Raw genomic sequence first — 27,736 nt, forward strand, 5'->3', positions numbered from 1 at the left:
GCTGCGCTGGTATTGTCTTGGTAGAGAAGTTTGACCTTTTTCCTCATTACTCAATTACCTTGAGTCCTAATCAAGGTAATTACAAATGCATTTAAATCATTGTATTCTATTTGCAAATCATTCTGTTTCTTTTGAAAACTACTGCAAATGCTAATTATTATAGATGGCATTACAATTCCACTGCAACTTACCATGAGTTTAGTTATATATTTTCATCTAGCTGTCATAAATGTCTGCTTGAAATGTTCAACTGTACATTGGGTTATACTTCACCCTGTTTTCCCACTAGATGGAAGACAATCACTACGAATAGCGAATCAAATACTCTACTTAAGTGGGAAATCATCCGTTGAAACAATAGCAAAGCATATTCCCCGCACTATGTTTCAGTAAAAAGCTGTGGGATTGGGCTGGAGTAACCACTCTCAAATTCATAGAGAGAGATATGGATGCAAGGACTGACCATCCATGATATCAACATTATAGTTTTAATCATGTTTTAAGGCCATGTAGTTTGTTTACATTTTCTTTGTTTACGAACATTGGAGTAAAACAAGCTTATATTTTGGGTTCTGATGGGGTACGGCAGTTGAACTAAGCTTATGAGGCATTTATAAGCTATATTCTTCAAGACTCAGTGGGAAGCTACATATCATTCATTTATAAGTCCAAAAATGGATTGCCCCTTTAAGGGACAAACGTCATGAACTAACACATTTCACATTTTAAGGATTGTTCACATGTCCCAACAATCAATATTCATCCAAAAGCATCACGTATGTTGGCACAAAACTTGGGACAGTTTACTCGATACAGACCTAATTCTGCGTTAATAACATCTTGTAAGGTCGTAAATCCAAGCGTACAACTGTAAAGAAAAATCCACTTCACCTCCCCTCCAACAGGTAATTACTAGGAAACTGTTCTATTATCCCTGAGCTCCCGACTTCTCCCATGCTGAACTCTGACGTAACCCACTAAGGAAATTACCTCTATAATAGCATTTTTGGAAGTTTAATTTTTTATAAATAATGTTTTGTTTAATTTATCTATTAATATGGTTGGTGAACGCTATAATTTGTTTGTGAGCACTATGTGTATTTTTTGTCTATGGTTGATGCAGTTCAAGGGGGGTGAATGCATCTAACTCATATGTACAACTTCACAATTGGTAATTACCACCTTGCCACTTGGTTATGAATGCAGCATTAGAATGGAGCAATCATCCAGGCCCCATAAGAGGATGTAGATAAGAATTGAGATGTATCATTTTATCTTGCTTAAGATCTTTCATCAGATTGGCATCTGGCCAGTCTGTAAAAACTCTAATGTGTATTTAAGCATTGAGATATCCACAGACACTAGAGGATGCATAACCATATGTATTTTGGAACTAGTGTTAGCTTGTTAACAATGGGTTGAGTCTCAAATATTATCCCTGGAGGCGTAAATGTCAACATAGTTCACACATTTGAGTTTGGTTTATTGATTTAACTATCAAATATCAACCAAAAACGTATACCTAAAATGAGTTATAACAAGGTTTATAATTAGTTTGTAAACGTAAAATTAGTAGTTTATAAGTCTGTAATAAACAGTTATACCGCATTGGTTGAAATTATGTTTGTCAGTTAGCTGCTTGCCAAAACCCAAGATCATCAGGCTTTACTGGTAAGTGGTAATACAAACAGTAATATCGATTAACAATAGTAGTTATAACAGTGCCGTTCAACAGGTGCCGTTCAACAGCTGTGTGCTAAGCCTCTGTGTCGATCAGGCTGTGTGGAAAGTGAGTTGGATCTCATTAACTCCTTGTGAATCAGCCCTTCCTGCCTGTGCACACTGCCTTGGCCTGGAGCCACACTCCCATTGGCTGGCTGTAGGGGGCCACTGGGCAGATAAAAGAGCCGTGCTCGCCGCTCCTGCTGTACACCACTCACTGCTGCTGTGTGTGAAGACAAAGAGAGGAGGACCAGACCACAGCTGTGCTCGACAACGTGAGTACACCCACCGCCAACCACCTACTACCACCCACCATCTACCCACCCACCTCTCTATTATTCTTCGGGTTTATCAGGACTGCAGGTCTCCACCGGGCTTCAGAATACATGCACACCAGGGGCTGTAGCAAATCTCTCAGAGTAGGAGTGCTGATCTACGATTAGTCATTATGATCAAAGTTTCTCTGTCCAGTGTCTGTATTCTTTTGCCCATTAATCTTTTATTTTTATTGGCCAGTCTCAGAGATGGCTTTTTCTTTGCAACTCTGCCTAGAAGGCCAGAAAAGGTATGTGAACCCTTTGGAATTACCTGGATTTCTGCACTGTTGACGTTGAGACTGGTGTTTTGCAGGTACTATTTAATGAAGCTACCAGTTGAGGACTCGTGAGGCATCTGTTTCTCAAACTAGACACACTTGTCCTCTTGCTCAGTTGTGCACCGGGGCCTCCCACTCCTCTTTCTATTCTGGTTAGAGCCAGTTTGCGCTGTTCTGTGAAGGGAGTAGTACACAGTGTTGTACGAGATCTTCAGTTTCTTGGCAATTTCTCGCATTGAATAGCCTTCATTTCTCAGAACAAGAATAGACTGATGCGTTTCAGAAGAAAGTTCTTTGTTTCTGGCCATTTTGAGCCTGTAGTCGAACCCACAAATGCTGACGCTCCAGATACTCAACTAGTCTAAAGGCCAGTTTTATTGCTTCTTATCAGAACAACAGTTTTCAGCTATGCTAACATAATTGCAAAAGGGTTTTCTAATGACCAATTAGCCTTTTAAAATTATAAACTTGGATTAGCTAACACGACGTGCCATTGGAACACAGGAGTGATGGTTGCTGATAACGGGCATTTGATATTCCATTAAAAATCTGTTGTTTATAGCTACAATAGTTATTTACAACATTAACAATGTCTTGACTGTATTTCTGATCAATTTGATGTTTTTTTAATGGACCAAAATTTTTTGCTTTTCTTTCAAAAACAAGGACATTTTTAAGTGACCCCCAAACCTTTGAACGGTAGTGTATATAAATATATAAATAAAGTGGCAAGAAAAAGTATGTGAACCCTTTGGAATTACCTGGATTTCTGCATAAATTAGTTATAAAATCTGATCTTCATCTTAGTCACAACAATAGACAGAGTCTGTTAAAACTAATAACACACACATTATTGTATTTCTCTTGTCTATATTGAATACATCATTTAAACATTCACTGTGTAGGTTGGAAAAGTATGTGAACCCCTAGGCTAATGACTTTCCAAAAGGTAATTGGAGTCAGGAGTCAGCTAACCTGGAGTCTAATCAATGAGATGAGATATTTTGGTTAGAGCTGCTCTGCCCTATAAAAAACTCACAAAATTGGAGTTTGCTATTCACAAGAAGCATTGCCTGATGTGAACAAAAGAGATCTCAGAAGACCTAAGATTAAGAATTGTTGACTTGCATAAAGCTGGAAAGGGTTACAAAAGTATCACTAAAAGCCTCGATGTTCATCAGTCCATGGTAAGACAAATTGCCTATAAATGGAGAAGGTACAGCACTGTTGCTACTCTCCCTAGGAGTGGCCGTCCTGCAAAGATGACTGCAAGAGCACAGTGCGGAATGCTCAATGAGGTTAAGAAGAATCCTAGAGTGTCAGCTAAAGACTTACAGAAATCTCTGGAACATGCTAAAATCTCTGTTGACGAGTCTACGATACGTAAAACACTAAATAAGAATGGTGTTCATGGGAGGACACCACAGAAGAAGCCACTGCTGTCTAAAAAAAAAAAAAACATTGCTGCATGTCTGAAGTTCGCAAAAGAGCACCTGGATGTTCCACAGCGCTTCTGGCAAAATATTATGTGGCCAGATTAAACTAAAGTTGAGTTGTTTGGAAGGAACACACAACACTATTTGTGGAGGTAAAAAGGTACAGCACACCAACATCAAAACCTCATCCCAACTGTAAAGTATGGTGGAGAGAGCATCATGGTTTGGGGCTGCTTTGCTGCCTCAGGGCCTGGACAGCTTGCTATCAACGGAAAAATGAATTCCCAAGTTTATCAAGACATTTTGCAGGAGAATGTTAGGCTATCTGCCCGCCAATTGAAGCTCAACATAAGTTGGGTGATGCAACAGAATGACCCAAAACACAGAAGTAAATCAACAGAAGAAAATATGCCTTCTGGAGTGGCCCAGTCAGGGTCCTGACCTCAACCCGATTTACAGTCTTTTTAAATTGCTAACAAGCATCGGTCAATAATGAAGTCACTTTCAAAACTCTTCACACAGTCTGCATTACCAACATGCATCTTGGCCTAACAGTTACACTCACCTCAAACTCACTCAAACCACCAAAATACTTCATACATGTTTCAAAATAAGCTTGTTCAACCATAACTGGCAACAATTCTCACCCAGAAAGCATACATTGTCACTTACATTTACATTTAAGTCATTTAGCAGACGCTCTTATCCACTTATAACACACTGACCTAAAAAACACTAACAGGGAGCATTACATAAATGAACTTCTATTTGAAGTTCGAATGATTTCACAGAAATCAGTTTCATTATATAATAAGAATAACACTTTCACTTTGACTGTACTAAAGTATATGTAACAAGAATGAATCAGAAATGCAGCAATTTTCTTCAATTTCTACAGGGAGGGTTTCAGACACAAGGCCCTGAGCATGGAGGGCATTACTGTGTTGAAGGCTGAGCTGTAGTCAAGGAACAACATTCTTACATAGGTATTCCTCTTGTCCAGGTGGGATAGGGCGGTGTGCAGTGCAATGGCGATTGCGTCAGCTGTGGATCTGTTGGGGAGGTATGCAAATTGGTTTTAGGTTGTCAGGTAAGATGCAGGTGATATGGTCCTTAACTAGCCTTTCAAAGCACTTTAATGATTACAGAAGTGAGTGCTACGGGGCAATAGTAATTTAGTTCAGTTACCTTCGCTTTTTTGGGTACGGGAACGATGGTGGACATATTGAAACAAGTGGGGAGAACAGACTGGGATAGTTAGAGATTGAATATGTCCGTAAACACTCCAGCCAGCTGGTCTGCACATACTCTGAGGACATGGCTTGGGATGGCGTCTGGGCCGGCAGCCTTGCAAGGGTTAACACACTTAAATGTCTATACACTGCTCGCGTATAAATCTGTTATTCAATTGTTGCGCCCACACTGCTCGCGCGCGCCAACGAGGGTCTGCTTTGCCAAGGGCTAAAATAGAACAGATTCATTTCTGACGCAGATCACGCAGCACGTCCTGCCTCTCCCATCTCCTCATTGGTTTTTTATAGAAGCAGGTACCCACGTGTCATCTCCTCATTGGTTATACCCACGTGGGTGACGGAAAGACAAACGAGGTCAGTGGCGGTAATGCACCTAATTTATGAAAGTTGCCAAACACAATATAAAGTCAAGAGAAGAAAAAGCCTGGAAGGATGTGTGGATTAATTGGCGGAGCAGAGGACCTTGTGCATTTCAGGTAACATAACAACTCAATGTTTATATCCCAGGACAAATTAGCTAGCAACAGCAAGCTAGCTAAATAGGACAAATTAGCTAGCAAGTGCAAGCTAACTAGCTAAATCGCCATCAATGTTTCATGCTTTTCTACCTGTCCCCAAATTAATATAATTGGTTCAGAGTTTGTTTTGATATTTTAACCTGCGTGTCGTGATCGCGTTTGGTGTGGGGGGACAAAACACATTTATGCAAGATGGCGCACGTGCGGAGATCGGGAGCACACGGAGATCGGGAGCACACAGTCCTCGTGAGTGGCAGGGACCCACGTCCACAGCGCAGTGTTGACTTCCTCAAAGTAGGGCGAAGAAAGTGTTTAGTTTGTCTGGAAGCAAGGTGTCTTTGTCACAATGTGGCTAGCTTTCCCTTTATAATCCGTTATGCTAAATCGTGTGTGCGGGAGCACAATCACCTCTGCATTCAACAGTGTGGAATAAGCCCAGTTAGTCTAGTGAATGACTCACCATGGGAAACGCATGTAAGGGAGACAGACGGGAGCACTGGCAGCCTCTAGCGTGGTGCCCCAAACGCGCACAAGACTGGAATTCAGCCTGGAACAGTTTAACTGCCATGCTCAAGGGCTAGAGCAGTTTAGGGGTTAAGTGCCTTGCTCAAGGGCTCAGTGGCACCATGGCAAGGCATGGTATTTAGCAGGATTTTGATACCAGCAAACCTCTGATTGCCAGCACATATCCTGTCAGATTTACTCTGTCAGGTTACACCTGGGATTCGAACCAGACTCTAACCTCTAGGCTACCTGACACGACTCTTCCTCTGTGTTTAGGTGACCCACTGGCACAGCCCGTACTTCTATGCCTACTTCCCCACGGCTAACTCCTTCCCGGCCATGCTGGCAGACATGCTGTCTGGAGCTATTGGTTGCATCGGATTCTCCTGGGTATGTATGACCTTGTCATCTGTTTCTGTCATCCTCTCTCTTTCTTTTGAATGTGATTTGAACAGTATCAACATTTTAAGACATTAAAGGGATAGTTCACCCACATCACAAAATTACATGTTGGCTTCCTTACCCTGTAAGCAGTTTATGGACAAGGTATTACAGCAATCCATGCTTTGGTTAAGATTCCATATCACTTTTTCCAAATATTTACGTTTTAGCATTTGTGGCACAAATTCAATTCCTTGACGTGAAAAATGCTAATATCGGTCCATGTCCAAATGGTGTGATAACTCCACAGTACTCTAGGCTGCCAGCCCGGCATGTACAGAGCTGTGTGTTGACCCTGTCTCTAACCCAGCATGAACAGAGCTGTGTGTTGACCCTGTCTCTAACCCCATGTTACTGTAGGCTGCCAGCCCAGCGTGTACAGAGCTGTGTGTTGACCCTGTTTCTAACCCCATGTTACTGTAGGCTGCCAGCCCAGCGTGTACAGAGCTGTGTGTTGACCCTGTTTCTAACCCCATGTTACTGTAGGCTGCCAGCCCAGCGTGTACAGAGCTGTGTGTTGACCCTGTTTCTAGCCCCATGTTACTGTAGGCTGCCAGCCCAGCGTGTACAGAGCTGTGTGTTGACCCTGTTTCTAACCCCATGTTACTGTAGGCTGCCAGCCCAGCGTGTACAGAGCTGTGTGTTGACCCTGTTTCTAACCCCATGTTACTGTAGGCTGCCAGCCCAGCGTGTACAGAGCTGTGTGTTGACCCTGTTTCTAGCCCCATGTTACTGTAGGCTGCCAGCCCAGCGTGTACAGAGCTGTGTGTTGACCCTGTCTCTAACCCCATGTTACTGTAGGCTGCCAGCCCAGCGTGTACAGAGCTGTGTGTTGACCCTGTTTCTAGCCCCATGTTACTGTAGGCTGCCAGCCCAGCGTGTACAGAGCTGTGTGTTGACCCTGTCTCTAACCCCATGTTACTGTAGGCTGCCAGCCCAGCGTGTACAGAGCTGTGTGTTGACCCTGTTTCTAACCCCATGTTACTGTAGGCTGCCAGCCCAGCGTGTACAGAGCTGTGTGTTGACCCTGTTTCTAGCCCCATGTTACTGTAGGCTGCCAGCCCAGCGTGTACAGAGCTGGAAACAGTCATGATGGACTGGCTGGGGAAGATGCTCAAGCTGCCAGAAGACTTCATCGCCGGGACACACGGACAAGGAGGAGGCGTCATCCAGGTATGGTAAAACTACCCACCATTTCTTTTGGGTAAGACAATGCATTGCTTTTATTTCCACAGTTGTATTGCTACATTGCCACAACATACATTTAATTGCTCAATTAATTAATTTAAATGAAAAATGTCGTCGGATATTTGTCATATTTCAAGTAAGGATATCCAAGTCACTATAAATCAAATATTTGTACAGAACACATGGCATTCACAGTAGGGTCAACCATATTTACAGCCCGTGCCACTTTGCTTTTTAAAACAATGCAGATGTTAGAATAATAGGAAAAGCAATTGACTGCCCACGATTCTGTCACTGCCAGCAACTTGTCTGCCATATATGTTTTGGTTATTTTTCGCCTCACAACACCAGATAAACAGCAGGAAATTGCCTTTTAATATGTCAGTCAAAGTTTGGCGTGTGTGTTTTGGGGTTGTGGGTACTTATTTCGTGTGGTAAAGCATTCAGCGTTCATTTATTGTTGTGGATTCAGCAGAGCAGCTGAGGTGACTGTCACAGCCAGGGATGAGCTAGGAGAGGTGGCTGAGGCATGAGAGAGAGATGGTTTGCATTTACATTTTTTTTAACATTTTAGTCATTTAGCAGACGCTCTTATCCAGAGCAACTTACAGTAGTGAATACATACATTTCATGCATTTTTTAAATTTTTTAAATTTTTTTGTACTGGCCCCCCGTGGGAATCGAACCCACAACCCTGGCGTTGCACACACCATGCTCGACCAACTGAGCCACAGTTGGTTGACAGATAATTTAATGGCCCACTATTGAATCCATCGAGGAGCATGGCTCATCCTAGGGGTGTTTTGTTTGTGGCTGGGGTTTTAAGTGCACTTCACTATGGCAACAAGTACGTGTTGCCAGCCCAGCGTGTACAGAGCTGGGCTCTGTACTTATTTCCCTCATTAAAATGCAAATAATTTTATAACATTTTTGACATGCGTTTTTCTGGATTCTTTTGTTGTTATTCTGTCTCTCACTGTTCAAATAAACCTACCATTACAATTATAGACTGATCATTTCTTTGTCAGTGGGCAAACGTACAAAATCAGCAGGGGATCAAATACTTTTTTCCCTCACTGTAGGCCTCCTCTCACTTGTTGCCAGCCTAATGAGAGCCGTGACAAGTTGCCATCTCACATGATGCACCATGTTCAGATGAGCATTTGGAAGAGTATGAGATGCATTTAGGAGCAGTTTTATCAAACAGAAGCTAATGAGTGAGATTTGCATATATGATTGTGAGTGAAATTATTATACTGTAAAATCAAATAGTATTCGTCACATGCATCCTAAACAACAGGTGTGGACTACTGAAATGCTTACTTACGGGCCCTTCCCAACAAAGCAGAGAGAAAGAACATAGAGAAATAATAGAAAGTTAAACATGTCATCATAGATACATAATGAGTAATGATAACTTGTCTATATACAAGGACTACCAGTACCTAGTGGATGTGCAGGGGTACGAGGTAATTAAAGTACAGTGCATTCGAAAAGTATTCAGACCCCTTCACTATTTCCACATTTTATTACGTTACAGCCTTATTCTAAAATGCATTAAATATAATTTGTTTCTCATCAATCTACACACAATACCCCATCATGACAAAGTGAAAACAAGTTTTAGAAGGAAGAAGGGGAAAAAAACACAGTTGACAGTGCATATCCAAGCCATGAGGTCGAAAGAATTGTCTGTAGAGCTCCGAGGCACAGATCTGGGGAAGGGTACAAAAATGTCTGCAGCATTGAAGGTCCGCAAGAACACAGTGGCCTCCATCATTCTTAAATGGAAGAATGATGGATGCCACCTCCCCCTTTGGCATGGGTCCTCAGATCCTCAAAAGGTTTTACAGCTGCACCATTGAGAGCATCCTGACGGGTTGCATCACTGCCTGGTATGGCAACCTCTCGGCCTCCGACCGCAAGGCACTATAGAGGGTAGTGCGTACGGCCCAGTACATCACCGGGGCCAAGCTTCCTGCCATCCAGGACCTCTATACCAGGCGGTGTCAGAGGAAGGCCTTAAAAATTGTTAAAGACTCCAGCCACCCTAGTCATAGACTGTTCTCTCTGCTACCGCACGGCAAGCGGTACCAGAGCACCAAGTCTAGGTCCAAGAGGCTTCTAAACAGCTTCTACCCCCAAGCCATAAGACTCCTGAACATCTAATCAAATGACTACCCAGACTATTTGCAGTACTCTCTGTTATCATCTATGCATAGTCACTTTAATAACTCTACCTACATGTACATATTGTCTCAATTACCTTGACACCAGTGCCCCCGCACAATTGTTATTTTACTGCTGCTCTTTAATTATTTGCTACTTTTATCTCTTACTTTTTTTTAGTTATTTTCTTAACTGCTTTGTTGGTTAAGTGGCTGTGCATATGAATAGCCTTAGCAAAGAACAAGAGCTATTTGAAAACCATCAGGTTTGTGTGGCGCAGATTTTACATGTTAAGTCTGTTTTTTTTTATAGAACGTGGGACCTCCCTATGACCGTAGAGGATGTACATGTTGCAAGGCCTACTGATTTGACTGAAGTCATCGAAACCACCCCACTTACATTCGTCTGTTTTTCTGTAGGGTACGGCCAGTGAGGCAACTCTTGTGGCTCTCCTAGCTGCCCGCTGCAGGGCGGTCAGAATGATCCTGGCCAGTGACCCACAACGTCCAGAGACTGGCATTACCTCCAAACTGGTGGCCTACTCCTCTGACCAGGTCAGGTTTCTACTCTTGCTCTTATTAATCCTACTCCTACCCTGAACAGGTCAGGTCACAAAACCAGATGAGCACTATAGAGCACTTTGACCCAATCAGTCCCGCCGTAATGCAGGTGCGTTTTGGACTTCTAATTTATCTATTGGTTAACAATATTTACCAATAAATAAAGAGGGAATAATTTCCAAAATAATTAAGAAAAAATTAACAAATGTTTGTTTTTTCCTCTTTATAATTTGGGGTATTAGTCCCTCTTTATCTATTGTTTAATATAATATATAGTGCATTTGGAAAGTATTCAGACCCCTTCACTTTTTCCACATTTTGTTACGTTACAGCCTTAATCTAAAATTGATTAGATTTGAGGGAACATATTTATTTAAACATCTACACCCCATAATGACAAGGCGAAAACAGGTTTTAAATGTTTGCAAGTGTGTATATATGTGTGTATGTATGTATGTATGTATGTGTGTGTATATATATATATTTATTTATTTATTTATTTATTTATTTATTTACAGAAATACGTTACTTACATAAGTATTCAAACCCTTTGCTATGTGACTTTAAATTGAGCTAAGGTGCATCCTGTTTCCATTGATCATCCTTGAGAGGTTTCTACAACTTGATTGGAGTCCACCTATGATTGGACATGATTTGGAAAAGCACACACCTGTCCATATAAGGTCCCACAGTTGACAGTGCATGTCAGGGCAAAAACTAAGCCATGAGCTCTGAGCCAGGATTGTGTCGAAGCACAGGGAAGGGTACCAAAACATTTCTGCAGCATTGAAGGTCCCCAAGAAGACAGTGGCCTCGATCATTCTTAAATGGAAGAAGTTTGGAACCACCAAGACTCTTCCTAGAGCTGGCCGCCCGGCCAAACTGAGCAATCGGGGGAGTAGGACCTTGATCAGGGAGGAGACCAAGAACCCTATGGTCACTCTGACAGAGATCCAGAGTTCCTCTGTGGAGTTGGGAGAACCTTCCAGAAGTACAAAAATCTCTGCAGCACGACACCAATCAGGCCTTTATGGTAGAGTGGCCAGATGGAAGCCCCTCCTCAGTAAAAGGCACATGACAGCCCACTTGGAGTTTGCCAAAAGGCACCCAAAGGACTCTGACCATGAGAAACCAAATGGTCTGGTCTGATTAAAAACAGATTGAACACTTTGGCCTGAATGCTAAGTGTCACGTCTGGAGGAAACCAGGCACCGCTCATCACCTGGTCAATACCATCCCTATGGTGGTGGCAGCATCATGCTGTGGGGATGTTTTTCAGTGGCAGGGATTGGGAGAACAGTCCGGATCGAGTGAAAGATTAACGGAGCAAAGTACAGAGAGATCCTTGATGAAAACCTGCTCCAGAGCGAGGCAAAGGACTGGGGTGAAGGTTCACCTTCCAACAGGACAACAACCCTAAGCACACAGCCAAGACAACGTAGGAGTGGCTTCGGGACAAGTTTCTGAATGTCCTTGAGTGGCCCAGCCAGAGCCCGATCAACATCTCTGGAGAGACCTGAAAATAGCCGTGCAGCAACGCTCCCCATCCAACCTGACAGCGCTTGAGAGGATCTGAAGATAAGAATGGGAGAATCTCCCCAAATACAGGTGTGCCAAGCTTGTAGCGTCATACCCAAGAAGATTTGAGGCTGTAGTCGCTGCCAAAGGTGCTTCAACAAAGTACTGAGTAAAGGGTCTGAATACTTATGTAAATGTGATATTTCAGTTTTTATTTTTTAATACATTTGCAAACATTTCTAAAAACCTGTTTTTGATTTGTCATTATGGGGTATCGTGTGTAGATTGAATAAGAAACGATTTAATCAATTTTAGAATAAGGCTGTAATGTAACAAAATGTGGAAAAAGTGAAGGGGTCTCAATACTTTATGAATGCACTCCCCTTAAATTTCTGGTCATTAATTTCACCTGTCACTGCTGTGCACCTTGAAGAAGGCCTGTGAGCCGCAACGCATTGGTGCGTTGGTGCTTCAGCAAAAGGAGAGGTGCTCAACAAAGTAGACAAATCATTAGCAAGAAACTTACAAAAGGACTAATTCAAGGCAGAAAGGAGTTGGAGCACGCAAGATTGATTTATTTTAGCTCACTTTAATCCTTTGTATAGGATGCGAACAGGTGACTGACGTTTCAACGTCAAGCTGACGTCTTCCTCAGAGTGAACTGACCATTGCACTTACCTCCTATTTATAGCCTAGTGGCCCATTGAGACACAACAATGTAAAATAATGATAATGTGTTTCAAGGTAAATGGCAAATTATAGCACAAAATAATACTAATGATAAAATAAATGTCGTTAATCAAAGCTTCATTAATTGTGGCGTTACAAATATCATGTACTGTACATGCTCAAATGCACATTATTATTTCTATTACTTTGCGCTATAATTTGCCATTTACCTTGAAATATATTATCATTATAATTGTTTTTATATTGTTTATTTTAATTTTATTTACACTACCAGTCAAAAGTTTGGACACCTACTCATTCAAGGGTTTTTCTTTATTTTTACTATTTTCTACATTATAGAATAATAGTGAAGACATCAAAACTATGAAATAACACATATGGAATCATGTAGTAACCAAAAAAGTGTTAACCTCTCTAGGGCAGGCGGGACGAATTCGTCCCACCTACGCAACAGCCAGTCTAATCCAGTGGCGCGATTTTCAAATACCTTAAAAATCCTATTACTTCAATTTCTCAAACATATGACTATTTTACAGCTATTTAAAGACAAGACTCACGTTAATCTAACCACACTGTCCGATTTCAAAAAGGCTTTACAACGAAAGCAAAACATTAGATTATGTCAGCAGAGTACCAAGCCAGAAATAATCAGACACCCATTTTTCAAGCTAGCATATAATGTCACAAAAACCCAGAAGACAGCTAAATGCAGCACTAACCTTTGATGATCTTCATCAGATGACAACCCTAGGACATTATGTTATACAATACATGCATGTTTTGTTCAATCAAGTTCATATTTATATCAAAAAACAGCTTTTTACATTAGCATGTGACGTTCAGAACTAGCATACCCCCCGCAAACTTCCGGCGAATTCACTAACAATTTACTAAATTACTCACGATAAACGTTCACAAAAAGCATAACAATTATTTTAAGAATTATAGATACAGAACTCCTCTATGCACTCGATATGTCCGATTTTAAAATAGCTTTTTGGTGAAAGCACATTTTGCAATATTCTAAGTACATAGCCCAGCCATCACGGGCTAGCTATTTAGACACCCGGCAAGTTTAGCACTCACCAATATCAGATTTACTATTACAAAAGTTTGATTACCTTTTGTTGTCTTCGTCAGAATGCACTCCCAGGACTGCTACTTCAATAACAAATGTTGGTTTGGTCCAAAATAATCCATCGTTATATCCGAATAGCGGTGTTTTGTTCGTGCGTTCCAGAAACTATCCGAAATGGTAAATCAGGGTCGTGCGCAATTCGTGACAAAAAAAATCTAAATATTCCATTACCGTACTTCGAAGCATGTCAACCGCTGTTTAAAATCCATTTTTATGCCATTTTTCTCGTAAAAAAGCGATAATATTCCGACCGGGAATGTCCATTTAGCTAAACAGAGGAAAGAAAACAAAGCTTTCGGTCGACGCGGGCACGAGCCTGAGTCTCACAGTACTGTAACCAGCCACTACCCAAACGCGCTACTTTGTTTCAGCCAGAGCCTGCAAAGCCACGATTCAGCATTTTGCCGCCTTCTGAGAGCCTATGGCAGCCGTAGGAAGTGTCACGGGACAGCTAAGATCCTCACTCTTCAATAAACAGAGACAAGAAGAACGACACCTTGTCAGACAGGCCACTTCCTGCATGAAATCTTCTCAGGTTTTTGCCTGCCATATGAGTTCTGTTATACTCACAGACACCATTCAAACAGTTTTAGAAACTTTAGGGTGTTTTCTATCCAAAGCCAATAATTATATGCATATTCTAGTTACTGGGCAGGAGTAGTAACCAGATTGGTCAGGACAGACAAGGGTCAAAAACCAGGAGGACGAGAAAAGAGACTGGGGAAAAGCAGGAGCTGACACACAAATTATGGTTGGCCTGACGAACTGGCAACAGACAAACCGAGAACACAGGTATAAATACACAGGGGAAGATGGGCGACACCTGGAGGGGGGTGGAGACAATCACAAAGACGAGTGAAACAGATCAGGGTGTGACAGCCTCGGTGTGTTGGGTCATTGTCCTGTTGAAAAACAAATGATCAGACTAGGCGCAAACCAGATGGGATGGCGTATCGCTCAGAATGCTGTGGTAGCCATGCTTGTTAAGTGTGCCTTGAATTGTAAATAAATCACTGACAGTGTCACCAGCAAAGCACCATCACACCTCCTCCTCCATGCTTCACGGTGGGAACCACACATGCAGAGATCATCCGTTTACCTACTCTGTCACAGACACAATGGTTGGAGCCAAAAATCTCAAATTCAGACCAAAGTACAGATTTCCACCGGTCTAATTTCTATTGCGTGTTTCTTAGCCCAAGCAAGTCTATTCTTATTATTGGTGTCCTTTAGTAGTGGTTTCTATGCAGCAATTTGACCATGAAGGCCTGATTCACACAGTCTCCTCTGAACAGTTGATGTTGAGATCTGTCTGTTACTTGTGTGAAGCAACTCTGTGAAGCATTTACTTGGACTGCAATTTCTGAGGCTGGTAACTCTAATGAACTTATCCTTTGCAGCAGAGTTAACTCTGGGTCTTCCTTTCCTGTGGTGGTCCTCGTCAGAGCCAGTTTCATCATAGCCCTTGATGGTTTTTGCGACTGCACTTGAGGAAACTTTCAAAGTTCTTGAAATGTTCCTCATTGACTGACCTTCATGTCTTAAAGTAATGATGGACTGTCGTTTCTCTTTGCTTATTTGAGCTGTTCTTGACATAATATGGACTTGGTCTTTTACCAAATAGGGCTTTCTTCTGTATACCACCCCTACCTTGTCACAACACAACTGATTGGCTCAAACGCATTAATAAGGAAAGAAATTCCACAAATTAACGTTTAACAAGGCACACCTGTTAATTGAAATGCATTCCAGGTGACTACCTCATAAAGCTGGTTGAGAGAATGCCAAGTGTGTGCAAAGCTGTCAAGGCAAAAAGTGGCTACTTTGGAAAATTTCAAGTATAAAATATGTTTTGATTTAGCACTTTTTGGTTACGTGATTGCATATGTGTTCTTTCATAGTTTTGATGTCTTCACTATTATTCTACAACGTAGAAAATAGTAAAAATAAAGAAAAACCCTTGAATGAGTAGGTGTGCCCAAACTCTTGACTGGTACTGTATCTTTTTTTTACCCCCTTTTTCTCCCCAATTTTCGATCTTGTCTCATCACTGCAACTCCCCAATCGGCTCGGGAGAGGTGAAAGTGGGGTAATGCGCCCTTCGAAACATGACCCGTCTAACCGCTCTACTTAACACCCACCAGTTTAACCCGGAAGCCAGCCGCAACAATGTGTCGGCTGAAACACCGTTCAGCTGGCTACGGGATCAGCCCGCAGGCACCCGGCCCACCACAAGGAGTCACTAGAATGCGATGAGCCAATTAAATCCCCACCAGCCAAAACCTCCCCTAACCCAGACGATGCTGGGCCAATTGTGTGCCGTCCTATGGGACTCCCGGCCTCGGCTGGTTGTGGCACAGCCCGGGAATGAACCCGGATCTGTAGTAATGCCTCTAGCACTGTGTTTCAATGGGCCACTAGGCTATAAATAGGAGGTAAGTGCAATGGTCAGTTCACTCTGAGGAAGACGTCAGTTTGACGTTAAAACGTCAGTCACCTGTTCGCATCCTCTACAAAGGATTAAAGTGAGCTAAAATAAATCAATCTTGCGTGCTCCAACTCCTTTCTGCCTTGAATTAGTCCTTTTGTAAGTTTTTCTTGGTAAACCTTTCTCGTGATATGGGTCTGTTTGTCAGTCATGCTAGCTCTGCTCTGTTGACCTGAGCAGGATGGGATTAGGTTATGGCTCTGCCCCGAGGACAACACTGGCCTTTATGGGGAAGAGGATAACAGCCCTTTTCTCCAGGAGTGACGTTGCACAGTACAACTGGTCCTTTAACGTCTTACTTGGACGGACTACAAACATTATTTCATCTTTGGGAGAATGTACAGTACTATATGCCGAGATAGAATGATCATTTAGACTGGTGTAAAATAACCTATTAGCATGATCTGGCTTAAGTCTGGTGGCCGTGACGATGTTGGCTGTCTTTTAAGTCACACAAATCATTCTCTCTATGGCTATCTTGGGAGCTCTACTCCCTTTGGTCGGACGTTGTTCACTATCTTGAAGTGACCTACATGTATATCATCTGGTCTGTTTGGGTTGTGACATAGTTGGCTATCTTGAAGTCACCTGTGTTAACTCTGCTCTACTCTCTTTGAGCAGGCTCATTGCTCGGTGGAACGAGCAGGTATGATTGCCGAAGTGAGGATGAAGAAGATTCCAACGGATCAGTCAGACAAGTATGCTGTCCAGGGAGAGACCCTCCGGAGAATGATACATGAAGACAAGGCTGCAGGACTCATCCCCTTTTACGTAAAGAACAGAACACACTCATCCCCTTTTACGTAAAGAACAGAACACACTCATCCCCTTTTACGTAAAGAACAGAACACACTCATCCCCTTTTACGTAAAGAACAGAACACACTCATCCCCTTTTACGTAAAGAACAGAACACACGTCCATTTACATGGACAAGCTTTGAGGCGGCAGATTGGCACTTAGACTAGACACATTCATTTTCCCCTTATTATAAAGAATATGCCACAATCAATTGTCCAGACAATAGTCAAACAGAAATAACCAATAGTCCAATACAGTCCACAAACACATTCTTATGAATATAATGTAAAGGACTGTGTTTTTCCAATTTTGGGGGATTTTTGTTCTTTCATTTAGTTCTGTGCTACTCTTGGGACCACTCCCTCATGTGCATTTGATCACATTACTGAACTTGGGCCCATATGTAAGTATGATTCTTAAAGCATTATTAACATACTCCTAAAGGCTGTCTATTAGCACCGACACATGGTTGTAGACTGATAAAGACATAGGAATCTACTGTACAGCCATGTTTCAGGACCAGCTCTGTATGTTTCTGTTCTACGCATTTGTATTTTTGTCTCAGGTAACGCAGAGAAAATCTGGATGCACATTGATGCTGCATATGCTGGGAGTTCCTTTATCTGTCCTGAATTCAGACCTCTGTTGAACGGCATTGAGGTTAGAAACCAGCCACACACACACACACACACACACACACACACACACACACACACACACACACACACACACACACACTTCCAGTTAAATTGCCAGTGAACATACTTGTATTTACACCCATTATAATTTGTGTTTGATAATAACGTAACTGTCAAGAGGGAAGCGTGCTAGAATAAGTAATATGCCCAATAATCCATTGGAAATTAGAAAATCATCTGTTGGCCTTTTGGATAGCATGCGTCTCCAACCGAGCCGAGTGGAGTGACACACTGAGAGAACAGATAAGGCTAAAGTCATTTCCTCAGGCATCATCAGACCTTTAGATAAAATCCTGCTGCTCTCCTCGTCAAAGAAATATCACTGTTTATTAGCGACACAAGTTCAAACAATGTTGGAGAGTGGGGTTGGGGGGCAGGGATGTAGTAGAGGAGGCGGGAACACACACGCCCGCGCACACACACCTGAATGACAGGCAGGCACACCGGCTCCCTCTGCAGCTGAGGCTGGTTGCTAGGATATGAGTGATAGGCAGGCTCCTGCGTCTGTCAGCATGGTAACAACTGGGCACGAGCCTCTCTGATTGATATTGTCTCTTATTGCTGCCTGCTTTTATTGTGTCTGTGAAGGCAGGTGGGAAGGATATGGTGGTAGGCCAGCTGCAGTCAGTGCAAACCTAGTGATGGCAGCAAGGGTCTTTGACAAATCAAATATATTCTAAGACCATGATTTTCCTACATTTAAATGGAAAAAAATGGCTTGTGTATTAAGAGGGTGACCTGTACACTTACGTCAAAATCAGCTGATTTGAATGGCTGACTCTTATCTCTTTCAGTTTGCAGACTCTTTCAATTTCAACCCACACAAATGGCTGTTGGTCAACTTTGACTGCTCTACAATGTGGTAAGTTATCAAGTGATTGACAGTCAGCCTTTGTAGAAACATCCTTTTATTATTGAACAGGTTGTTTTATCTGACCAGGTGGACAGTCTGTAAGATTCCCTGCTGGTCATTTAAATAAAATCATACAACTTCCTTAAGTAAAATCTTTACTTGTATAATATATATTTTTCACGTTGATTTTGTATGACCCCTTAGTTTCTTTTCTGTTCTATGGGGAGAGGGGAGCGGCTTCAACATGGTTTTTAATATTGATTCAAATCTAAACTGCCTTGTGAGCTCAGCACGACACTGTGCAACTGTATACGTGTCTATAACCTAAATTCTAAGGCTGTTCTATTCTCCCCATCCTTAGTTACACTGTTGCTTAATGTGGCTATTGACTACACTACTCTACACTACTCTCTGTTTAAAGCATTCTTTAAACAGAGTGGGTGGGAATAGGCATCCCATCTGCCCTCTCTCATCACCCCACAAACAACCCCAACATTTCTTGTTGATAGAACGCTCAATGCCCTCTTCCATCCCCGGTGAGTTGCCATGACAAAGTCCGTTAACAAAGCAAATGACTTATGTAAGGAGAGACTTATGTAGTCTGCTCACAAATAGCTGTCTGCTTTTTTTTTATGACGCTGTAGTGTATTCTAATAACTGGAATAAAGTTAAGATGACTTGTAGCATCTCAGTTTATGAATGGTAGTATGGTATTATGGGTTTATAACAGTTTGTAACAATACGTCAGGTGAATGTGTAACTGAGAGACCCTGGTCTCACTTATGATCTTACGTTCTTATTTCATGCTCAACTGATTGTGAAACCAGAATTCTTTCAACTTATTCTGAGACAAAATCTAGAGCGCACGTTGTGCCAAGTCATTGTTTACAAAAATATTATTTCTGCTGCTGTGTCATCCCCTGTCGGGTGTCCCCTTAGATTATTGTTCAATATAAGTTAACAAAAAGAGAATATACTTCAATAAAATAGAGAGAAATTACTTCAATAATGTGCGTCTTTTGTAAGACTTAATGTAGCACTGAACACCTGTATGTGGGGGAGCCGTTTTCTGTGCTTTTCTTAAAAAGCCTCGCCCTTTAGCCTACCCTTCTGTTTTCTGTGGGAGCTCTCATAGGGTAAGGGTGTTTAAGTGTTTCAGTGTCTGTCCATAGGGTGAAGAAAAGATCTGATCTCATTGGGGCCTTCAAGATGGATCCTCTATACCTGAAACATGATCATCAAGAGTCAGGTAGATATTTTTGCACTGACAATAGTCTGTATTGACATCACTTTTTTGTGTTATTTCCAATCTATTAGGTTTAGATGTGGTAAATCTAGCAATAGTCTCATCAGCCTATTTACAGTATAGTGGTTTAATTTGATCAAGTGCAGATGATGCCTGGAGTCCCTGTAATGTAATGGGATGTGAATGGTGTTAGTGTGAGAGCCCAGTACATCACATCAAGGATCTGAGAGTCTGTCGGCTTGCTCACCTCACAATCCTGCTGGCTTTAGGCTTGCTGATAAACTAATACTCACCACCATAGCCCCATGTTTTATATGGCTAGGAAGTGTGTGTGTGCGCAAATGGGTGTGTTCATGTACTGTAGTTGTACCGTATGTTTGTGTGTTCTTGTGTTAGAGAGTTAATACAATAAGGCGTCCAAACGCTGACCTAATAACACACGTCACTCTAAAACAATCCAGTTCAATTACCGACGTCCCTCCCTTCCTCCCAACAAAACATTTGCACTGTAATAGTCCACTAATGGTCCTGTTGCATCGCTGCCTGCCAGTGTTAGCCAGTGACAGTCACCCATCTTAGATGCAGATGTATTCTCCCAATTGGAACCCTATTCCTTAGATAGTGCACCACTTTGACCAGGGCACCAAAGGACTGTACAGAGTGCACTATGTAGGGAATAGGATGCCATTTAGGACGCCGTTGTACACAACACTGAAGCCTCCTCCTCCTTAATTGGACTGACAAAGACAAAAGACTGGCCGACCTCTCCTCACAGAGAGAGGCTGCTCACAGTAAGGCCACTGCTCCCCCAGTTCCAGCTCAATGAAATGACAGGTTATTACCACTGCAACAGGGCTTTTCTACTGTATGTAGAGCGGGAGAGATCTGTTTATCTACTGCACTTGCTTTGGCAAGGGAGAGAGAGAATAAAGGTCAGCGACGGTAACAACATTCAATAATATGCTAATAATTAAAATGTTGGCTGTGAATTGCTAGTAGTATAATTACTCATCTGTTTATTTACAGGAATGATCACAGATTACAGGGTAAGCTGAATGGTTATCTATTATCATTATATTCTGTCTATGTGTAAGAGTGGCACTGGATGTCCTATCAGATGAGTTCACTCTGTTTGCTCCACTAACCCTAACCCACTTATCCCTCTCTGCCTCACCCTATCTCCCCCTACCGCACCCTGTCTCCCCCTCTACCTCACAGCACTGGCAGATTCCACTGGGCCGAAGGTTCCGCTCTCTCAAGATGTGGTTTGTGTTCCGGATGTATGGGCTCAAAGGCCTTCAGGACTATATCCGTAAGGTAACAGCAAAGCACAGAAACAGCTTCGGTTCCCTTCCTCTGTCTCTGTCTGTCAATCAAATCAGCCTGGTCTGTGTCTGTCTAGCTCTTATCAGTAAATGAAGCAACAACAGCAGCAGCAACACAAGGCCTCCAGCCATACACTGAGGCATACTGCATTCATCTACTGTCTTTATTAGATAGAAAAACTCCAGTAAAGCAGAGACTGCTCGGCATCTGACCGTAAGGCGCTACAGAGGGTAGTGCGTACGGCCCAGTACATCACTGGGGTCAAGCTTCCTGCCATCCAGGACCTATATAATAGGCGGTGTCAGAGGAAGGCCCAGAAAATTGTCAGAGACTCAAGCGGTACCGGAGCGCCAAGTCTAGGACCAAAAGGCTCCTCAACAGCTTCTACCCCTAAGCCATTAGACTGCTGAACAATTCATAAAAATTGCCACCTGACAATTTACGTTGACCCCCCCCTTGTACACTGCTGCTACTCGCTGTTTGTATGTTACCTATGCATAGTCACTTCGCCCCCACCTACATGTACAGATTACCTCAACTAGCCTGAACCCCTGCACACTGATTTGGTACTGGTGCCCCCTGTACATAGCCTTGTTATTCTTATTGTGTTACTTTTTATTATTACTTTTTATTTTATCCTGCTTGGTAAATATTTTTCTTCTTCATGAACTGCACTGTTGATTAAGGGCTTGTAAGTAAGCATTTCACAGTAAAGTCTACACTTGTTGTATACGGCGCATGTGGCAAATAAAGTTTGATTTGCCATGTTTGTGATCAATTATACATAGGCTACAGTTGTCTTTTTACAAAACAGTGCTATTCAACAAGTTGACCATTGCCCTACTGTAGGTCAGATGACAGATGTCTCTGTATGGGGCTTTTCTTATCATCTTGGTACAGCAGCATACAGTTTCTGAATAGACATACAAACAGTAAGTTAATTATAGTGGACACACACGGACCATTAAACCTCATAGCGGTGGTGACCTACTGGCTGGGAATGAGGAAGTGGAGTGGTCAGCTAATAATCACAGTTAGGACCAGAGTTTTGGCCTCATTAATGAGTGAGTTGGGAGTTATTACTAATAGTCCTGTCCTGGCTGTTTTCACTCAGCCTTTGGTTACAAATACTGTACATCATGATGTACTACTGTGTAATTGTGATTACATGCAATGATATACGTTTCAATTCTCATTAAGCATTCAATGCCACACACAGGGTACTTTGATGATTAGTGAATAGATGACATGTTTGATCCTGTGGTGAATAAGAGTTTGAACAGCGTGAGCTGGAATAGGAATAGGGCATTAGCTTTGAGCATTCCCTCCAAGGAAGGTTGGACAGTTTGATGACTATTTAATTGTTATTTTCTTCAGATTTCTGGATGTCTTTGTACAAACATAAAAGTACATACTGACCTAGACCAAAGGCCGGCAGGTGGCGATATTGAATTGTTTAATTTTATCATCCAAAGGGAATCTATGCAACCGGCTATACATTCGTATCCCCCGTGGACTGGTTCATACATAAAACATTCTCCATTCAGGCTGCAAAGGCATCAATTTGCTTCTTAACTTGATTTAATGGTGAGTAGGCATACAAAAACTGGGAAAATATGCATACTTACTTTATGAAACACCATTTTCCACCAGAATGCTAGAGTGGCTAATTGCAATTCCCGGATGTAGCGTATCGCGTTCAGCCAATCAGGTTGCAGCAGACTGTTTACCATTGGTCTGAACGCTGTCCGCAATGTCAGGAAGTAGCATTAGCCACCATTTTGTCGCCACTAAATCAAGTTAAGGAGGAAATCGATGCCTTTGTAGCCTGCATGGAGAATGCTTTATGTACGAACCGGTCCACGGGGGATACGAATGTATAGCCAGCTGCATACTGTAGATCTTTGGACAGTAAGCTGAAATGACTCAATATCGCCATCTGCCAGCCTTTGGGCTAATACTGACCTTTTATGAGAATGGAGCCCTTCTCAAGGGTGAATGAACATTAAAGACAATGTAGCTACTATTCATGGTTTCAGCATTTCGTGAAAAAAAAGGTGTATTACAACAGCCAGCTAGCTACCTGCTGTAAGGACACCACCCTCTAGGAAAAAAACAATTTATTAAAATTAAGTTACTAGGGTGCCACCTAGCGTCCATATCAAGAAGTTCACCTTAACCCATTTCCATCTGCAGCACCTCAGACTTGAGTGGAAAGCTGTCTGCAGTGGTGTAAGGTACTTAAGCAAAAATATTTTTAAAGTACTACTTAAGTAGTTTTTGGGGGTACCTGTACTCTACTTTACTATTTATATTTTTGACAACTTTTTCTCTACATTCCTAAAGAAAATGTTTACTTATTACTCCATAAATTTTCCTTGACACCCAAAAGTACTCGTTACATTTTGAGTGCTTAGCAGGACAGAAAAATTGTCTAATTCATGCACTTAAAGAGAAAATCCCTGGTCATACCTACTGCATCTGATCTGGCTGAGTCACTAAACACAAATGCTTTGTTTGTAAATTATGTCTGAGTGTTGGAGTGTGCCCCTGGCTCTCCGTAAATTAAAAAAAAGAAAATAAATTCATGCCGTTTGGTTTGCTGAAAGGAATTTGAAATGATTTATACTTTTACTTTTAATACTTAAGTATATTTTAGCAATTACATTTACTTTTGATACTTAAGTATATTTAAAACCAAATACTTTTTCACTTTTACTCAAGTAGGATTTTACTGGGTGACTTTTACTTGAGTCGTTTTCTATTAAGGTATATTTACTTTTACTCAAGTATAACAATTGGGTACTTTTTCCACCACTGGCTGGCTGAGTATGAATGAATGGCTGTCTCTCTGCCTTCATAGCATGTGGAGTTGGCCAAAGAGTTTGAGAGCCTGGTTCGCGCTGACCAGCGCTTTGAGATCAGCGCAGACGTCGTCTTGGGGCTGGTCTGCTTTAGACTAAAGGTAAGACAATTCAGCCAACTGTGAATGTTAGTTCAGCACATGATCATCGAACGTTCAACAGACCGTTGTAAACGATCTTCGGACTGGAGTAGACTAAAACTATTTCTCGTTAGGTCTATGCTATATTGTTTTAGTTTACATTTTGGAACCTATGCTTCTTATGCATAGTTCACATTGCCGCCATCCATTTCTTTTCTTTTTTTTTTTTAAGTATTAAACTATTGTAACATCCCAAATGGCACACCATTACCTATATAGTGCCCTACTTTTGACCAGGGCCCTATGGCTATATAGGGAATAAGGTACACTACATAGATTGCATACCAAATAGCACCCTATCTATCTATCTGACCTTTCCTCCTGAAAGGGTTCCAATGAGGTTAATGAGACCTTGCTGAAGAGGATCAACAACGGCAGGAAGATCCACCTGGTGCCGTGCCTGCTGTCTGGTCAGTTTGTGCTGCGCTTCGCCCTCTGCGCCCGCAGCACCGAGTCACGTCACATCCGTGAGGCCTGGCGACTCATCACACAGCTGGCCGACGAGGTCATGCAGGAGCTGCCCCACTGACCATCCACATTGACTATACAGGCTGGGTTGGACCAGGAGCTGTATGTATCAAGCAGTATTTCAGAGTAAGAGTGCAGGTCTAGGATCAGGTCCCCCCCCTGTCCATTCATCATAATCTAAAAGGCTAAACTGATCTTAGATCAGCACTCCTACTCTGAGATGCTTGATGAATAAGGGCCCTAACCCCACCTGACCATGGCCGGTATTCAAAAAGCATCTCAGAGTAGGAGTGTCCATGTTATCTTATTCCTTATGAAGTAAAAGGCTGAACTGATCATAGTTCAGCACTCCTACTCTGAGATGCTGTATGAATACAGGCCTGGATCTCACTCAGTGGAGGCTGCTGAGGGGAGGACGGATCATAATAATGGCTGGAACGGAGGGACTGGAATGGCATCAAACCATGTGTTGATGTATTTGATACCATTCCACCGATTCTGGTAGCGGAATCGGAGTTCTACCGGAGTTCTACCAGAGTTATGCTCTGACCCCACACCAGTGTGCTAAATGAGAGAGGCCAGGCTAGAGACGGGCACCACCTCCCTCAGGGCTCTGTGTATGCCCCGCCTGCTCCTCCAACCCCTCTCCACCCTCACCCACCCTGCCCTGTCCCCTCTCAACCAACTGTTCATCCAAATCACTTTAGAGAAAGGTCAGCGTGCTAAAAATACAGGCAAGGACTTAGTATGAGTAGGGCTTTATCTTGTCTGGGGTTTATCTAGGCTCTGATCACTCAGCTGTGTTTACCTGCTCTAGTGGAGTGATTAGTAGAGGTATTCAATTCAGTACAACATTATTTATCCCCTTAGGGGCATATTGATTAAAACATTGGTGTAGTCTAGGTCCCTAAAACAAGATTTAAGAGTTGGAAAACATTGTATGGTTTAGCACCATTATACAGTAAATAGAGATATAAAAAGTTAGTGTCCCACTTGCTGTTTGTCTGAAGTATTGCCTTCCAAGGTTTGAGCTGTTCACTGTTTTCATGAAGACCAAAAAATAAGTACAACAATGAACAGCTTGTTGACATTATGCCGAAGAGAGAAACAGGTATTGTATACCAGAGAAACAGGTATTATACCAGAGAAATGGGTATCTTATACCAGAGTTGGGGCCATTCCCATTTCAATTCAGTCAATTTTGAAAGTAAACTAAAATTCCAATTCCAAAATGTTCTCATAAAGCATTGAGAAAAAAAACTTGTATTCCATAATGGACTGAATTAAAAAGGAATTGACCCCAACCCTGGTTCATAACCAGCATTGTCCTGAACATCATAGAGATAGAAAAAGTTATTGTCACACTTGCTGTTTGTCTGAAGTATTGCCTTCCAAGGTTTGAGCTGTTCACTGTTTTCATGAAGACCAAAAAATAAGTACAAAAATGAACAGCATGTTGAGATTATGCCAAATAGAGAAACAGTTATCGTATGCCAGAGACACAGGTATCTTTTATACCAGAGTTGGGGCCATTTCAATTCAGTCAATTCTGAAAATAAACAAAAATTCCAATTCCAAAATGTTCTCATAGAGAAGCATTGAGAAAAAAAAAAATCATAATCCACTGAATTAAAAAGGAATTGACCCCAACCCTGGTTCATAAGCAGCTTTGTCCTGAACATCATAATAACCCATGAGACACATGAGGAGACAAATAGGAGCTCTTATGGGAGCAACAGTTAAAACACTTACAGTAGGCCTTTGCCCTGAAGTGCATGAATAAAATATTCAGACAAAAGTTAATGTCTCAGTTGATTTGAAGAGACACAAAAACAATATGTACCTAGCTTCACTTAATGCCCTCTGCAGTAGCAGTGAGCCAAGGAGGAATTGACTTGAGAGGGTCTCTCCTTACGAAGGTAATATGAATGTGTTTCAAATGTGTGCTTTACTGTATGCACATCATGTGATGTTTCTGTTGGGCTGTTGGATAAACAAACCAGTTGAATTGGATTAGACCTTTAATCTGTGAATCCCAGCATGTCATAGAGTCACTCAAAATCAAATCAAATGTATTTATATAGCCCTTCTTACATCAGCTGATATCTCAAAGTGCTATACAGAAACCCAGCCTAAAACCCCCAAACAGCAAGCAATGCAGGTGTAGAAGCAAAATAAATAAACCAAGTCATTTTAAGAGACAAAATATCTCTGTCCCTGGTTTGATTCACAAGTCAAGTGTGCCTTTTGAATGAGGTGTGTGTGGTGTGTGTGGTAGAATATGTGTAGTGGTCTCTTTTTGTGTCTGGTTACTTGATATAACCAGCACTGGGCTGACTGCTTCAGTCAACATTAGGGGGAAATTGCATTGTAAACTTGATCAGCTTTTACCTGGCAATAAGGTGGTAGTGCATTCCTATGTTTTTTGAAGTGTAGCTGTATTCTTTTATAGGCATTGAGTGGCTTTGTGGCTTCCTGCTGCTTATCTGCCTTGTGGCATCGTTGTACGGTCCTCTTAACACAACAAAATAAATGTGTTTGCAATGTGTGTTTGAGTATGTCATACTTTCACATTGGATTGAAAGGTCCATTGGTACCCACAACTGATTATGTATGATTAGCTTATTTAAAACTCAATCAGCACTATCAGATCATACCATTTCAAATACATTTTCTTTAGGAGTTTTGGTGCGACGCCCTTGCAAACCACTAGATGGCAGCGTTGTCACAGTCCAGTGAGGGTTGGAGCAGTAAAACCACAGATAAAACAATGAGACAGATATTTCACTGGATGCATAAATGTGGGAGGAAGCCCACTGGCCAGCAGTGGGAGAAAAATGGAACGAGATGGATTTTGGGCGACATTCTGCACATTTTCTCATCGATTAGTCATTTGATCTCAATACGGTTTTCTGTTCCCAAAACTAGAATATGTTATCAACAGAGTGGACTAAGTTGTTTAGAAGGAATGCAAAGGTTGAATTGAGTTATTGCACACTTCACAGAGGAGGCGATCCCTAACGGAAATATGCAGATGCGTGCGAGAACGCGCCAATACTTATGGTAGTATACTAATTAGAACGTATACAGTGCCTTCGGATGGTATTCAGACCACTTGACT

General features: G+C 42.0%; 1 protein-coding gene across 1 annotated transcript; it reads left to right on the forward strand.

Moving 5' to 3' along the window:
- Positions 1-5,297: 5,297 nt before the first annotated feature.
- On the forward strand, positions 5,298-26,874 carry LOC106579919 (aromatic-L-amino-acid decarboxylase). The gene is made up of 13 exons (XM_082961950.1): positions 5,298-5,482; positions 6,305-6,418; positions 7,523-7,642; positions 10,246-10,380; positions 16,842-16,991; positions 17,357-17,423; positions 17,586-17,680; positions 18,513-18,580; positions 19,744-19,820; positions 20,844-20,863; positions 21,036-21,134; positions 24,007-24,108; positions 24,476-26,874. The coding sequence occupies exons 1-13, from the start codon at positions 5,387-5,389 to the stop codon at positions 24,674-24,676; spliced, it is 1,344 nt and encodes a 447-aa protein (XP_082818076.1). The 5' UTR covers positions 5,298-5,386; the 3' UTR covers positions 24,677-26,874.
- Positions 26,875-27,736: the final 862 nt, after the last annotated feature.

Source organism: Salmo salar, chromosome 02 (genome assembly GCF_965601325.2).
Source record: "Salmo salar chromosome 02, fSalSal1, whole genome shotgun sequence".
Classification (NCBI taxonomy): Eukaryota; Metazoa; Chordata; class Actinopteri; order Salmoniformes; family Salmonidae; genus Salmo; species Salmo salar.